We start from the raw sequence: 16,014 nt of genomic DNA, 5'->3' as shown, positions 1-16,014 counted from the left end.
CCCAAAACCCCAGTGAGCAAGCCAGAAGGTCACCCGGGCAGGAAGACAGAAGCTGTTCTGTGGCAGAGTCCAGGCAAACAAACAGAGATGGGTGAGGCCTCAGGGCCCCTGGTCTGACCTGGCTCCTGTGTGCTGAGGCCCAGCGGGGACCCACAGGGTTTGGGCATTAACAGTAAGAACAGCAACTATCACCAGAGTCTCCAGCTCTGCTCCTCCATTACAGTGAACATTCCTGTCTTGGCAGGGTATGACATGTCACCATGTGTCTGGCCCCAGGCTTGGGCATCTAAGCCACTATCCACCTGGCTTTAAAGCCCTCTCTTGTCACTCGCTGTGGACCCAGTGTCCTCCCCAGGGACAGTGACAGTACAAAGTTAAAGGGAAAGGAGCTCAGGACATGCATGGCACATGATGCAAATGTGGCTTTTGCCTGCATCTCTGCCTCATCTGCCAGGACCCCTTACCCAGGATGTGTGAAGGATGAAGCTACTGGCTGTCCTCCTGCCTACATCTGGGAAAGAAGGACCAGAGAGAGGAAGCAGGTGGTCTACAAGGTGAGCCATCCATCACACCTCTCCAGTTGTCCCCACAGACTCCGAGGGAACCATCGTCAGCGTTGGCACTGCCAGGGCCATGGGTGGCTTTGACCTCCCAGCACTTTCCAAGTTGCTATCTCTGCCTGCCTTGCCAAGGCATGCCTGAAAAATCCATGGGTGCTACGTTGAGACTAAAACTTAACAGGGCTCAGAAATCTATGTGGTTTCCTGGCTTCCAGTGCCAGACCCAGTGCGGGGGGTCTCTCCCCATGCCCAGTGGCTGAGAGTGGATGTGGGCTCAGGAAAGCAATCCACCGTCCTGTCAGCAGTCTGCATGGCCCAGGGCCAGGGATGCCCAAAAGAAAATGCTTTCATCTCTGGCTTTTGAGTTCCTGGGCTGTAACATTTGCCCTCACCTGTCTAATGTTTAATCCCTGTTTATCCAGTACTGTACTGACATGGTCTGAGTGAAGTGACTGGGCAGTGGGACACCGGAGACCACACGTGGTGCCATGGGCCTTTGGGGACTGCACTGCGTGTTCCTGGTAGCTCTCGTCACCCTGCAGGCCGTGCCTGCTTCGTGGTCAGCCACCGGCAGGTCCAGGAGCAACGAGGTAGGTGGCTAAGCCCTTGGGACAGAAACAAGGCCATTGAGCCTGTGGGGGGGGGGGATGGATCCCAGGACCAGGGCCATCCCCACCTACATTGAATAACTCAGACTGGACTTAGAGAGGTGACATCCCAGCAGTACTAGGGAGACATGGCTGAGGGTGGAGAACAGCAGCTGCCCGCCCCCTGTCCCCCAGTTAGCGCTCCCATTCATGCTGGACTCTGCCTTTGTTTTGCAGAAGCGACAGGCTGTGGACAGAGTGAGTACAAGTCTGTGATGGGGCCCCTACCTCCAGCTCGCCTTCCCCCTACCTTCAGGGCTGCCTCTGTGTTCATGCACAGAGGGGACCCACATTTTCTGCAAATGGGAATTTGTACCTGTCTCACCCCATGCCCCGCTTCACAGCCTCAGGCAGAGAGAAAGGCTCTTGCTGGGAGTCTGGTCCATCTCCCCCCCATGACTACAGCCACTGAGCACCTTGCATCATGGCCCCAGTACAGCCAGGAATCTCCTAGTAGCTCAGAGACCACACACCCCACCCCTCCTGTCTCACCTCAGAAAGCGAATGGCGTGCTCATCCGGAGTTTGAAAGTCAACTGCAAAGTCACCTCTCGCTTCGCCCACTATGTCATCACCAGCCAGGTGGTCAACACTGCCAGCGAGGCCAGGGAGGTGGCCTTCGATGTGGAAATCCCCAAGACAGCCTTCATCAGCGACTTCGCCATGTGCGTGTACTCTGCCTGACTCCCTTGGCAGAGCCCCAGGGATGAAGGAGGGTCCCTTTATCCATCCCAGCCAAACAGTAAGGTGGCCACATGGGCCAGGCCAGCACCTCCCTGCTGCTAGAATGGCCACAAGCTAGCCAAAGCACCAGAGTGGGGGAGCAAGTCTTTAGGGGGTGTTCTCAAATCTTGTCTGGAAGAGCAACCTGGGGGCCTGCCCAAGGCCCGAGGAGCAGAGCCCAGAATCTGAGGCTATTGGGCAGGTCTCTCTGCCCGGGGCTGCCTACCTCTTGCTTGTGGATCCCCTAGCATCGTTGTGGCAACAGCAGGTGGCTCCTGTGTGGCCGCTGGGCTTGTTTGGGCTGCAGGCTGGGCTTCCCTCTGCTAGGAAGGGCTTATGCAGTCAGGTGGGCACCTCCCATAAGGATCTTGGTCTCTCCCTGCAGCACAGCCAACAGCAATGCCTATGTAGGTGACATAAAGGACAGAGTCGTTGCCTGGAAGCAGTACCGGAAGGCAGCCATTGCCGGGGAGAATGCCGGCCTGGTCAGGTAGGATGTGGGTCCTGCCAGCCTGGCTGCCAGGGCTGTCCTCCCCCAGCAGGCCAGATTTCAGGGCCATGAGGTGGAAGAGGGCAGTGCGAGTACACTGCCACACCCAGACGCCCTGAGCACAGGAGTGCTGGGCAGGCCTAAGAGGTGGCTGCCTTACCCTCGGACCTTCCATGGGACAAGTGGACCCCCATTCTTAGACCTTGATCCTGAGCAGTCAGCTGAGACCAGGTTGATGGCCTAGGGGAGCTGGGTGCGAGTGCCACCTGCATCAGAAGAGCTGGTTCAGAGAGCCCTGCCTAGGTGACACAGACTCACTTGTCACTTACCATGTGTCTGCCTGGTGGCATGCCCAGGGCCTCGGGGAGGACAATGGAGCAGTTCACCATTCACATCAATGCCAGCCCCAAGAGCAAGGTCACCTTCAAGCTGACCTATGAGGAGGTGCTGAAGCGAAGACTGAACCAATACGACATCATCATCAAAGTCAAGCCCAAGCAGCTGGTGCAGGATTTTGAGGTAGCTTGGGAGTCCCCAGGCTGGGCCCTGCCTCTCTCTCATACACACACAGCGATCCTCAGCACTGGTTTGGCAACCATACTGTGTATGTGTATGTGTATGTGCCTGGAGACCCATGGCAAGGGACTGGCTCCTTAGGGTGGGCTCCCACGGGCCCTTCTCAGGGAAGAATCTCCCTAAACCTTCCCATACTCACCTCATCTCCAAGCCTTGTTTTGCTCATCTGTTTAGATGGGCAATCCTTGTGTATCCCAGGACTGGTATAAGGATCACAAGGGGTATGGAATGTCCAGGTAATTTGTAAACCAGGCTAGGGTTGGGGTAGCATGGCAGCTGGCCCCTAAGTGGTGACTGAGCTGAGACAAGCAGGCAGGTACACTTTCCAATGGTAAGTGTTTTGGGGGCATGCCTGTACTGTTTCAGGAGCTTTGATGAGGGCTGGTAGGGTGCTACACACAATGGGGAGCCAGAATATGGATTAGATGTTAGGGACAGTCCAATAAGGGGTTTAGTGCAGCACCTGTTTCAATGGTACAGATCGACGTGGACATATTTGAACCACAAGGGATCAGCAAGCTGAACGCCCAGGCCCCCTTCCTCCCCAAGGAACTGGCGGCTCAAACCATCAAGAAGTCCTTCTCAGGGAAAAAGGTACGTGGCATGGCAGGGGCCTGTGGGGGCTGCTCCAGGGACTTCTCAGTCCAGCCCATTTTGTATGGAATGTCCAGGCACAGCCCAGGAGTCAGGCAGGCCCCAAGGGGCTGAAATCCCAGGGCAACATCCCTAAATCTCAAAGCCACTTAGCAGGACTCCATAGACCGAAGTGGGACAGATGCCAGCTGTACCTCCACCACCCCTGGCTGCACAGACCAGGGTAACTGGCTGGTTTACACATCCCAGATGGATGGCAGCTGTGAATGTTGTGGCTTTCGTTGTCTTGGAAGCACAGTTGAGTTTGGAAAGGCCTTTGGCCCACCCAGCAGCATGTCCCTTGCCATCCATCTGCTGGGATCCCAGAAAACCCAGGTTTGGGCCCGGTGGCGTGGCCTAGCAGCTAAAGTCCTCGCCTTGAACACACCGGGATCCCCTATGGACACCAGTTCTAAACCCGGTGGCCCCGCTTACCATCCAGCTCCCTGCTTGGGGCCTGGGAAAGCAACCAAAGACAGCCCAAAATCTTGGGACGTTGTACCCGCGTGGGAGACTCAAAAGAAGCTCCGGGCTCCTGGCTTCGGATTGGCTCAGCTACAGCTGTTGCCCGCTTAGGGAGTGAATCAACAGACGGAAGATCTTCCTCTCTGTCTCTCCTCCTCTCAATATATCTGACTTTGCAATAAAAAAATAAATAAATCATAAAAAAAAAAACCAGGCTTGCCGCCACCCACAAAAGACTGTGACCTCTGGCTGGGTGACCCAGCTCCCAATCACTTGATGCAGTGACTTCATAGCAGTTCATTTGGTAGAATCTTTTCCTACAGTGGAGGGATTTGTTTTCAAAACGTTCTTAGGAGACAGCATTGAAAAATAATTTCATTTGACTGTAAATCCTTCTAAAACCCATGCAACGTTTTTTTTCTAAATACACATTTTCCCATGAACTTTTGGAAGACCTTGCATTTAAGCAGAACAATGGATCTTTTCTCCCACAAACCACTGGGAGTGTCTCCCTGTGACACAGTAAGGGGGTCCCCTGAGCTCAGTTCTGTATCCATGTAAACATACACCACACAGATACCCACACACCCCACCCACTCTGCCAACATCCTGTGGGCACGTGCACATGCCCTTAATGCCTTGCCCCCTTGGTGGTTCCAGGGTCACGTTCATTTCCACCCCACCGTGGTCCAGCAGCAGTCCTGCCCTACATGCTCCACGACCTTGCTGAATGGGGACTTCAAGGTGACCTACGATGTTAATCGAGACAAGCTCTGCGACCTGCTGGTGAGCCTGCAGCTTCTGGTCCAAGACCCAAAGAGAGAGAGAGGGAGAGGGAGGGCTGGCCAGAAGCCCAGTGACAGAGACCTCACTCCCTTCTCCTCTTCTCACAGGTGGCTAATAACCACTTTGCCCACTTCTTTGCCCCCCAAAACCTGACAAACATGAGCAAAAACCTGGTCTTTGTGATTGACATCAGTGGTTCTATGACCGGTGAGAAAGAGAAGCAGGTAAACCTGCAGGCCACCTGCTAGAAGCTTCTTTGGTCACGCCACTCACCCCAAGCTGCTTTTGCTGCCGGAGTCTGGCCTGGGGTTGATGCTCCTGACTGGGATTTAGGGGGCTCTGGAATCGGACACTACTTTGTGTGTGTGTGCATGTGTGTGTATGTGACAGCCAGTGCATGACATCTCTCCTCGATGACAACAAAGGCCACCATGGTGCCACTGTTGGGTCATGGGCTTACCCAATGGGGAAGTGCATGGAAAGGGAAACCTGTGCCCTGCAAAGTGCTGGCATGATTACAGGATTCCCTAGGGAGGTGTCCTACAGTATGCCAGGCCTGACCCACTAACCACCGTGCTCACGTGCCCTGTCTGTGGCGCAGGCCATGGCTGGACGGGCAGCAGTGTGGAAGCACAAGCTCTGGGAGCCTTCTTCTTCACCCTGTCCCACCTCCACTCCCATGCATGCCTTGTCCTTACACCATCCCCATTCCCCTCAAGTTGGCAGGGGCTAGCAGGATGCCCTTCAGGGCTGTCTGGCCATCCCAGCCAGCCCGTCCTGCTAGGATGCCTCTTTCCCATGCATCACCAAATGGGGTTTTCACCTGGAGTTGGCAGAAAGCACCATCCTGGAAGCTGTGTCCCCCTCTGCTAACTACTGTGTCTTTGCAGACCAAAGAGGCACTCCTTAAAATCCTGGCTGACATCCGGCCAGCGGACTACTTTGACCTGGTCCTCTTTGAGTCTCGAGTACATGCTTGGAGGAATTCGTTGGTGCCAGCCAACAAGGCCAACCTCCAAGCAGCACAAGACTTTGTGCAGCGCTTCACTGTAGGCGGGGGTAAGGGCTGGGTGAGGGTAAGGGCTAGGGTCACATGCCAGCTTGGTGTCACCTCTGTCCCTGCTGCATACACATTGATCTGTTCCCCTCTCCTACACAGCCACAAACCTGAACGGTGGTCTACTGCGGGGTATTGAGATCTTGAACAGCGCCCAGGCACGCCTGCCGGAGGTCAGCAAGCATGCCGCCATTCTCATCATGCTGACGGATGGCGAGCCCACAGAGGGTAAGCAGAGGGCTGGAAGGGAGTGAGCTCTTGGCTGTCAGAGGCATTCAAGTGAATGTTAGAAACCCACGTGTTGGAGATGCTGTTGGTGGGGTTGGGGGGTGGTGCGGAGCAGAAGGTTCAGGGCAAAACCAAGCATGGGTCTGGAAAGACAGTTCAGACCACAGACCCCGGGAAGGTCAAGGCTGCCTCTGTGTGCTGAGCAACTAAGAACATTTCTGGCAGACACAGGGTTGTGCAGTACCTTGGAAAATAGGGAGTGTTCCCAGGTTGGGTTTAATGAACTATTTTTTTCAGTAACTAGAGTATGCCAGACACAGGACTAGGGTGAAACAGCAGGAAAACAAGACCCTGTAGGAGGCATGTCCAGGAGCAGGTACTCTGCCCAGGGCACCCTGAAAGGTAGCAAGCCAGGGGCTCTGGGATCCCAGACAAGGGGCCCCTGGTCCAGGAAAAAGCTGGGAAGGCTTCTCAGAGGAGGTGACTTCTGAGCTCAGATTGGCAGCGAAGAGGCAGGTAGGGAATACCTGGCAGAAGGAATCTCAGGTTGAGCAGCAGAAGAAAAAGGTGGATGAGGTGGCAGGGTCCGCCTGGAATGGTTTATAATGATATGGGTGGGCAGAAAGATGGCAGGGCCTCGCAGGCCACCTCAGGGAGCTGTGGGAAGGGCTAGTCCCACTCAGACCCTCCGGTGATGGCGCCATAGAGGTGGGTGTGGGCGGTAAGGAGCTCCGTTAGCAGCTGTGGCCCAAGTGGACAAGGTCATCTCAAAATGCCCTTGGGGATGGTAGGGAGGTGGTCTTAAGAGGGAGGCTTGGGCTACCCGGGGAACATCCCCCCACCCCCGAGAGGCTGCCAGCATCCTGCATGCCAAAGCCCACTCCCTCCCCACCTGGCTATGTGCCTTCAGGGGTGAAGGAACGTCACAAGATCCTCCAGAACATCCACAGTGCCATCGGGGGCAGGTTTCCACTCTATAGCCTGGGCTTTGGCCACGACTTGGACTTCGACTTCCTGAAGAGCTTGTCCCTGGAGAACAACGGATGGGCCCAGAGAATCTACGAGGGCCACGATGCTGCCCAGCAGCTGCAGGTCTCTGTTCTGCCCAGCCCCTGCCCTGGACCACCCACAGAAGGGCACTGGGAGCCCCTGGCTGGGGTGGCTGCTTACCTGGCAGCCTAGAGGAGCAGATAAAGCCATGATTCATTCAGCGGTGTAACCCTGGGCTCTGTCACTTCTGCATTCTCCTCCACTGTATGAGCAGGCTTCCCACTGACTGGCTGTCCCGGGTGCCTCGTGCTGAGGCTGCGTCCTACCCCTGCAGGGCTTCTACAACCAGGTGGCCAACCCCCTGCTCGTGGACGTGGAGCTGCTCTACCCCCAGGATGCCGTCGTGGCCCTGACCCAGCACCGCCACAAGCAGTACTATGATGGCTCTGAGATAGTGGTGGCCGGGCGCATTGCAGATCACAAACTGGGCAGCTTCAAAGCCGACGTGCGGGCCCGTGGGGTAATCTATGGGCAGTGGTGGTGTGGGCAGGCAGGAGGGGAATGGAGCAGCCAGATTCTCCACTTTGCTCCCCTCCCAGCCTATCCCCAGGGCCCTCTCTTTCCCGTGAGGAGCACCACTGCTGCTCACTGCCTGAATGCCACTCTGTGCGTGTATTGCTCTGGGGGTGGAGCCTAGACAGGCTGGGAGGAGGCCGGCCTGACCTGCCTGAGTCACAGTTCCCTTGGTCCCAGTGAGCCAACTGTGCCTCATCACGTGCTTCCCTCCAAAGCAAGAGAGCGCAAGACACCTGCAGTCTCTCCCTTTTCACCTGATGACCATTGCTGAAGCCCTGCTCTGCACCAGGCCTCAGGCCGTGGTGCAGAGCATGCGGTCATGTGCACATACACAGTGGGAACAGTTGGTGGGCATGTGAGACGGGGATTCCACCACATAGCTGAGGGTTCAGAGCCCAGGCTTTGAGCGAGACCTGCCTGTGGCCCGATCACCTGTGTGACCTGGACGAGCGGGTACATCCTTCCAGGCCTCAGCTTCCTGGTCTCTCTTGAGGGGTTCATGCTGTGCTAGAGTGATATGTGGTATAAACGGGGGCAGGGGGTGAACTGCATGGTGTCCTGTGCTGTGCCTGGTACACAGGGCGCTCTTGGCCAAGTGCAGCTGCCATTCTGGTAGCAGGGGAGAGAAGGCGCATATGTGTACTATGGCAGTTAGAATGGCATGGACTGGCCATTTGGAGCTGCCAACCATAGAGGACACAGCCGGGTGCTTGCTGGCCTCCCCCGTGCAGGCAGGGCCTGCTCCTTCAAGCCCACTGGCAAGGCCCAGCAGGCATCTGTGGGATGGATGAAGGAATACATGAGGAGGAGAATGGGTTCTGGAAGGGGATGAGGCTGAGCAGGAAGCTGCAGGGAACTCAAGGCAAGACTCCTCTCCACCCCCTAGTTTGGAGGTCCTGCCAGGGCTGTGTCCTTACAGTGAGTAGCCTGACCCTAATTCTGTTCTCAGGAGGGACGAGAATTCCAGACCACCTGCCTGGTAGATGAAGAGGAGATGAAGAAGTTGCTCCAAGAACGTGGCCACATGCTGGAGAACCACGTGGAGCGCCTCTGGGCCTACCTCACCATCCAGGAGCTGCTGGCCAAGCAGTAAGACCCCAGCATGGCCCCCCGGGGTGCCCTGCCACCTGGAGGTGATCCAAGAAGGGGCGGTTCCGGGCTCGCAGGGTTGCTGTGGGTCACATCGACTTTCTCCGTCTGCTTTGCACACTGAGTTAATATCAACCAGTGGGTCAACAGCGTGGGTGAGGGCCTCCAGGGCACAGGGCAGCCTGCTGTTTGCCCCACCCAGCTGCCTGGAAGCCAGAGGTTACCTTTCCTGGGGGCTCATCCTTGTAACCCCTTGGCGGAGGCCCTTGCTATTTCCCTTTAACAGATGGGCAAACTCAGGCTGAATTGTTTGCCCCAGGTGTCACAGCTGTTAAATTCCCCGGGTGAGGCATGCCCCCTGACCCAGCCAGAGCTCCAGGTCTTCTTGCTGGGAGGTTGTGCAACCCCACAGTTCCTGAACAGGACCTTACACGTGCTCCGAAACATGTTTGGTGAATGAATGGATGTGTGGCTCTGTGGGTGAGAGGATGAGCTAGCCTTGGCCTGCACTGGGGACTTAAAGGCAGCACCCTTCTCCCACACAGCACAAAGGCCAAGGGCAAGGAAAAGGATGACCTGTCTTCCGAGGCCTTGAAGATGTCACTGGCCTACCAGTTTGTGACCCCACTGACCTCTATGACCATCAGAGGCATGACTGATGAGGACGGCCTGATGCCCACCCTTGACAAGCCCCCCGAGAGTATGAGCGGCACAGCTCACAGTGGGCAGCCTGGGGACCTAGGGGACCCAAACTCTCCAGAAATTTAACTGGTTTCTCTTTCCCTCCCTCCCAGACTCCCAGCCCATGGGTGAGTTTTAAACCTCTTTGGTCTTAGTGTGGGGTCGGGAGTGGAGGGTTAATGGCTGGCAGGTGCTCCAGCATATGTCTCCCTACCCCACATTTTCCCTGGCCCCATCTCATCCCACCCAAGCTGGGTCACCTCTGGGCTCACTTGGCATACAGTGAATGACGTTATGCTGTGTCTTTGTCTTCTGCAGAGATGATGGGACCCAGGAGGAGTGAGTGACCATATCCTGGTGACTGTCTTTCCTTCCCAGTTCTCCCCCTGCCTCTTGCTGCAATATTTAGGACAGATCCCTCTGATGATGGAGACAGAGAGGGGGCCAGCTCACTGCACAGGGCCCAACTTCTGTCTCCACACCCCAGGGAAGCAGCTAGGCACATGGTAGGGCTGAACATGCTTCCTGTTCCCTGGGGCTTGAGACAACCACTGCTTTCCCCTGCCCTGGTGATGGGGAGGAGGTGAGTGGGGAGACCAGGAAAGGGACTGGCAGATCCAGGAAGGCCCAGCCACCCCCTTTCCCATCCTCTCACCCCTCAGCATTTGTGCTCTCTGCTGGGCAGCCCCCTCCTACCAGTTCCAACACAAGTAATTTCAATACCAAGCTGCCGAACCAAGTGACAGGCGGTGAGTTACGGGTGGGAGGGCTGTGCCCCCTCTGCCTTGCCCTAGCCAACCCCATCTGCCAGCTGTTCCATGTTAATGGACTCCATGCTGCACCCCCAGTGGACACAGACCCCCACTTCATCATACACTTGCCTTACAAAGAGGACGCCCTATGCTTCAACATCAACGAGCAGCCCGGCGTAATACTGAGCTTGGTACAGGACCCCAACACAGGTCTGTACTGGCCTTCTCCTGCCTTCTTCTTAACCAGTGGGTGGGCGGCCCCTGCAGGCGCACCTGCCCATGCCTGGGAGGGCGTCATGTTCAGTCTAAGGTTTTGCTGTCACTGCCTTGAAATCCTCTGCTCCACAATGGCCCTGTCCTTACCCCTCAACCAGCGTGGTGGAGCAGAGCCCCAAGCGCATCACCAGCTTCTGCCCCTGTTGATTCCAGGGCAGGCATCTGCTGAGCACCTGCCGGGGTGGACGCTTCTGCGGGGCCAAGGTGGTCTCTGCTTCCATCGAGTTTCAGGGAGGGAGAGAACTACAGGCAGATACAGGCTTCTTTGGCCACTTCTGGCCTGGAGGTTGGCCGTGCTGGGGTAGTGGGCCTGGAAAGGCACTGCAAAGAGGCCCCCTAAGAGTGTTTCCAGCATCCCTCATGAGCCTGCTCCTGGGCAGGGCTAGGCCTGACCCCAGGGAGGCGAGACCTCTGCCTAGGCCAGAACCCAGGGCTGAATGCAGTGATTTAGTGAGGCAGGGCGGGGCCAGACGGGAAGAGAGGGGAAAGGAAAGTAGTGGGTATGCAGGGCCAGTACTGGAGGGACCCAGAGGGGTTGACATGGTGGCAGGAAAGGGGTACACAGGCACATCCTGACCCCCAGGACCCCTTAATCTCCTGCAGGCTTCTCGGTCAGGGGACAGCTGGTGGGCAACGAGGCCGGGAGTCCCAGGAGGCACCAGGGCACGTACTTCGGGCGGCTCGGGATCGCCAACCCTGCCACAGGCTTTCAACTGGAAGTGACTCCTCAGAATATCACACTGAGCCCTGGGCCCGTGTTCTCCTGGAGGGACCAGGCTATGCTGCAGCAGGATGGGTAACCCAGCCATCCCTTTGGCAGGAAGGGGAAAGTGCGGCAGAGGAAGGTGCATTCCAGGCCAAGGCCCGGGGCACCCAGCACCAGCCAGCTCCCAGCCTGAGCCGGCAGGACACTCACCCCCGGCCTGTGCTGGGGCGGGGCGAGTGGGGGGAGGCTGGGGGGTGCCTGCAGATGGGTGAAACTCTGAGAACAACCCCTCCCTCTCTTTCTTGTGCATGCATTTGGGGCCCAGCTGCTGGCCCTGGATCCTGCCCCATCTTCACCAAGCAACATTAGTTCATCCTCCTAACCCAAGCACAGAGACCACCTCCTCCCTGAAGCCCTCCTATTCTTCCTCTGCTCAATCCCAGACTTCCCTGGGTTTCTCTTTGGGCACTTGTCTCATGCTCGTTCCTGATTTCACACATTCATTCATTCACCAACTTGGCTGGGCAGCAGAGCTGGAGGAAGAAGTGGGCAGGGCTGGTGTGGAAGATTCAGGTGGTGATGGGTAGGAGTCAGAGAAAACAGACTCTGCTATCAGGCTGCAGCCTTAAGCCTTGACTCCAATGCTGTGCAACCTTAGGCAAGTTACATAACTTCTCTGAGCTTTAGTCCTTACAGGGTCAGGAATAGCATCAAGGATTTTGGTGCACTGGAATAGCCCCCTATTGCAAGCCATGGTGCAGCCCTCTGAGAGTGAAGGCCATAGCTAGTGGCAAGATGGGATGGTCACAGAGCTGAATCCTGGATGGTCCTGCACTCATGCCCTTTCTGACCCCTGCAGGATAGTGGTGACCATCAACAAGAAGAAGAACTTGCTGGTGTCCGTGGAGGACAGGGCCACCTTCGAGGTGGTCCTGCACCGAGTGTGGAAGGGGAGCTCAGCGCCCCGGGACTTCCTGGGCTTCTACGTGCTGGATAGCCATGGCATGCCAGCCCGGACGCATGGGCTGCTGGGTATGGCCAGCTGGGCAGGAGGAGTTGGGGGTGGGATGCTGAGACCCACAAGCTTGTGGGGTCTGGGGCACCCATACAGGCCCACCAGCAGCATGGCCTCCAAGACTCAGAGCTCTGAAGACGTCCCTGTCCTAGAGGGTCCCAGGACCCTCAGAAAGGCCCAGATGGAACCACAATGACATTCAGGGCCAGGGAGTCCACAAGGAAGGGGGGCAGAGGCCTGGTGAGCAAGCACAGGGCCACAGGGCCCGGGGAGCCAACAGTGGTCACTCTGCTGTCCCCCCAGCAGGCACCTGCCCCACCCACCTTTCCCAGGAGCTACATCCCTGTAGAGTTTATTTAAAAAGATAAGAGGAAGAACTAGCTGGGAATCCGCATATCTGCTTCTCCATGCAAGTGACCTGAACCAAAGCTGATTTTGGATGCTGAGACATCTGAGCCCTGGGAACATCCCCCAGGAGCACCTGCTCTGTGTAAGGCAGGTGTAAGCCTCTCCTCCAAACCAAAGCTGATTTTGGATGCTGAGGCAGCCGAGCCCTGGGAGCATCCCCCAGGAGCACCTTCTCTGTGTAAGGCAGGTGTAAGCCTCTCCTCCAATGGTCACTCGCACATGCCTTTCCAGGACAATTCTTCCACCCCTTTGACTTTGAAGTGTCCGACCTCCGTCCAGGCTCAGATCCCACCAAGATGGATGCTACAATGACGGTGAAGAACCGCCAGCTGACAGTCACCAGGTGGGGGCAGCTACTGGTGACCCAGTCTTTCTCCAACTGTCATGTGGCTGGGGTGAGCTCCCTGGAAGGGGCAACCCGAACTGCCAGGTCCCAAGTGACCCCAGTTGATGTGTCTCTGCCTAGGGGTTTACAAAAAGATTACAGCAAGGACCCGCGGCATGGGGTGGAGGTGTCCTGCTGGTTCATCCATGACAACGGAGCTGGCCTGATCGACGGCGTCCACACTGACTACATAGTCCCCGACATCTTCTGAGCCTGCCCGCCGACACACCTGTTCCCCCACCCAGAACCATGGCAGAGGAGGAGGATGGCACTCCGACCCGGCCACACCACCACTGTCAAAGCACCCAACGACTTCTATTAAAAACATACTATGTTCTGCTCAGAACCAGCTGTTTTGGGGGAGGGAGGCTACTGGAGGGTGCAGTGGCTTGAGATCTGCCCCTTACGTGAGCTCAGGGATGACAGCAAACTCAGAGATAGGAGAGGCAGGGTAGGAGTTGAGAGGGGAACCCAGGCCAACTCTGCCCCCAGCCACCAAATCCCGTTCTGGAAAGTGCGTCCCTGGCAGACCCAGAGCATGGAGCTGGCTGTGGCAGCAGGGATGCTGCAGTGATGCTGCCGCAATGGCCAATGCTTGCTGCCATCGGGAACTAGTGTGGATCTTAACTGAACTCATTCAGCTGGGCTCCCTGGGGAGGGTTCACACACCGCCTGGGACACCTGCATCCCACGTCGCAGTGCTGGGTTGCAGTGCTGGGTGAGTTTGGTGGTTTTCATCCAGCTCAGTTCCAGTTGTTGTGGCCATTTGGGAAGTGAACCCACAGTTGGAAGATCTCTCTCTCTCCCCCTTTCAAGTGAATAAACATAGATCAGTAACTCATGCTCCCAATTGCCCTAAGGAAGACTTTTATCCATCCATGGGCCCCTGAGGGAGCTGAGGCCAGGGAGCTGCCCCAGCCTGTGGGCACTGAGCTGCATTTGAACCCAGGCCATGACTTTGGCATCCATGTGCTTACCTGCCCCCATGTGAACACTGCACGTCAGAAGGAGGCTGGCAACTAATATATAGAAGCAGGTTACAGACACGCAGTTTGGAAGGATTGTGTGAAGGTACTATCTACACAGACTCAATCTCTAAGTCCCACCAGGAACAGGGGCTGCCTAGGCCAGTCCTCTGCACAGCTGAAGTGGTCTCCACCCAGAATCTGAGATCTTAGACCCCTGGAACAGCACCCCACTGTCTCCTCACACAGTCACCTTCCCTTGAGACCCAGGGAAGCATGGTGTTGGAGGGTTGTGGGACAGAGCCATACGTTGCAAACCCCTGGGCCAAAGTGGTGGCTGGGCCTCCAGCAGGACCTTCCCCAATGCATTTCTGCTTTTCTCCTCTGCTAGCTGCTGCCCAATTCCCCCGCACACGAGGCCAGTGAGGGCCTAGGGAGGACAAGGACTGGCTTTGAAGGCCCAGATCGATAACACAAACGCTGGGCTCAAAGGTGCCCTGGGATCCAGCCAACTGTTTTCCAAAAGCTTCCTCAAAGACAGCCGCTGCCAGGGTCACCTCTGCCCAACGGGGAGCTCCTCTCCCCTTCTCATACAGAGGACATCCAAGCATCTTTGAGGCTGCAGTTGTGCCACTGTGGGAGGTCTCCCATCCCTTGGGAGCTCAAGAAGTCTTAAAATCCCCTATTTCACATTATCCCTCCCTGCACACACCATGCATTTTGGGGAGGAGGTGTTGGTCTAGGAGACCCAGGTCAGGTGGAACACCACACAACTGTAGGGAGGAGGGGGACACACAGCCGCGCTGCTCAGCAGCCTCAGCCGCTGAAATGGCCCCATGGACAATATGTCCCAGGAGGGCCAGGTGGCAGTTCTGAGGTCTCCTCTCTACAGCCCTGCATCAACACCTATTTGGGTTGGCCCCATCAGGCCTGTGCTAGGACGCCTGCTGCTGGTGGGGTTACAGTAAGACACAGGAGGCCAGAGGAGAGTGGACACAGGCAGCCCTGCGTCAGCAGCGCAGCTGTCACCTGACCATTGTTTTCGGACTGGGCAGCTGGCTGCCTGGCTGGTTGGCATTGCTGGGCTTCTGCTGCTTTCCATCATTGGTCCATGCCCTCCCTGGGGCCTCTGCTGCCTCATGACTTTAGCTTTTGCCCATATCTACTTCCTGGTCTACACTTCTAGCTTCCAACTCTATGCCATAGGCCGAGCACCTTTGGTCCAGACTACAGCAGCAACCACAGGTTCACCGTCCCAGACCCAGCTGTCCTTCTCTATCCCTTCAGTGGGGGCAGCAATTTTGCTCAGAGTGGCCAGGAGTACTGTGGGCATATAGCTGCTGCCCTTGAAGCAATGGAACCTGGCAGGGCCCTGGTGTAGCTAAGGAGGTCCAAGTTCCCACAGGGGGAAGAACCAGATCTTGCCCCAGAAACTTCTATTGTCCCAGAGGTCGGAGCCCGGTCATACCAGATGCTTTTAGGGGAGCAATTCCTAAGAGCCTGGGAGCAGCCAGTTCCCTTCGTGTGCCCTGGGAGTACACAGTGGGAGGTAACATGGCTTGGTACCCCAAGAACTCAAGGCCCTGAATGGGGCTGTCCCAAGGCTCCTGGGATGAAAAGCATTGAGGCTGATGACAGATGAGAGAGGCGCAGAGATGGGGGTGACATGCTCCTGGTGGGGGGCAGAGACGAGTTGGTTAGGAGACTTTCAGAAAGGCCAGTAGGAGGAGCCTGATCACAGGGCCAAAGGACCTGGGTGCTGGGAGCCAGAGCACATCAGTGAGTGAGGGGGTCTGCTGTAGCTCTGCTTTTGAGTCGTGACTGTCTTTAAGAGAATGATGGGGCTACTGTCTGGGGCCCAGAGCTGAGGCCACGTGGGTGGGCAGCAGCAGCCCCACACCTGGCTCCTGCACCCCCACCAGGGAAGCCCAGGGCCCACCCACTGGCCTCTGATCTGTGCCTGGGCAGAGTGCACCCCAGCGCTATTGATGACACCCACTGGGCCCC

At 56.8% G+C, this 16,014-nt stretch overlaps 1 protein-coding gene across 1 annotated transcript; it reads left to right on the top strand.

Annotated features, from left to right (window-relative positions):
• Window positions 1-1,708: 1,708 nt before the first annotated feature.
• Window positions 1,709-13,375, top strand: ITIH1 (inter-alpha-trypsin inhibitor heavy chain 1). Its single transcript, XM_058679009.1, has 20 exons — window positions 1,709-1,871; window positions 2,315-2,419; window positions 2,776-2,938; window positions 3,476-3,589; window positions 4,754-4,879; window positions 4,987-5,103; window positions 5,770-5,938; window positions 6,039-6,164; window positions 7,075-7,256; window positions 7,489-7,674; window positions 8,680-8,819; window positions 9,365-9,519; window positions 9,614-9,628; window positions 9,819-9,839; window positions 10,163-10,249; window positions 10,349-10,462; window positions 11,132-11,324; window positions 12,094-12,266; window positions 12,889-13,000; window positions 13,124-13,375. The coding sequence occupies exons 3-20, from the start codon at window positions 2,792-2,794 to the stop codon at window positions 13,251-13,253; spliced, it is 2,307 nt and encodes a 768-aa protein (XP_058534992.1). The 5' UTR covers window positions 1,709-1,871; window positions 2,315-2,419; window positions 2,776-2,791; the 3' UTR covers window positions 13,254-13,375.
• The last annotated feature ends 2,639 nt before the right edge of the window (window positions 13,376-16,014 follow it).

The sequence above is a fragment of the Ochotona princeps genome, chromosome 21 (genome assembly GCF_030435755.1).
Source record: "Ochotona princeps isolate mOchPri1 chromosome 21, mOchPri1.hap1, whole genome shotgun sequence".
NCBI classification, from domain to species: Eukaryota; Metazoa; Chordata; class Mammalia; order Lagomorpha; family Ochotonidae; genus Ochotona; species Ochotona princeps.
Note: the sequence above shows the minus strand (reverse complement) of the source record. Positions and strands in the feature narration are given on the sequence as shown.

Coding starts and splice junctions, on each gene's coding strand:
- ITIH1 (XM_058679009.1), top strand. CDS start 2,792: ATGGAGCAGTTCACCATTCACATCAATGCCAGCCCCAAGAGCAAGGTC. Junction 7,257..7,488: donor ATGCTGCCCAGCAGCTGCAG/GTCTCTGTTCTG, acceptor CTACCCCTGCAG/GGCTTCTACAACCAGGTGGC. Junction 9,840..10,162: donor GATGATGGGACCCAGGAGGA/GTGAGTGACCAT, acceptor CTCACCCCTCAG/CATTTGTGCTCTCTGCTGGG.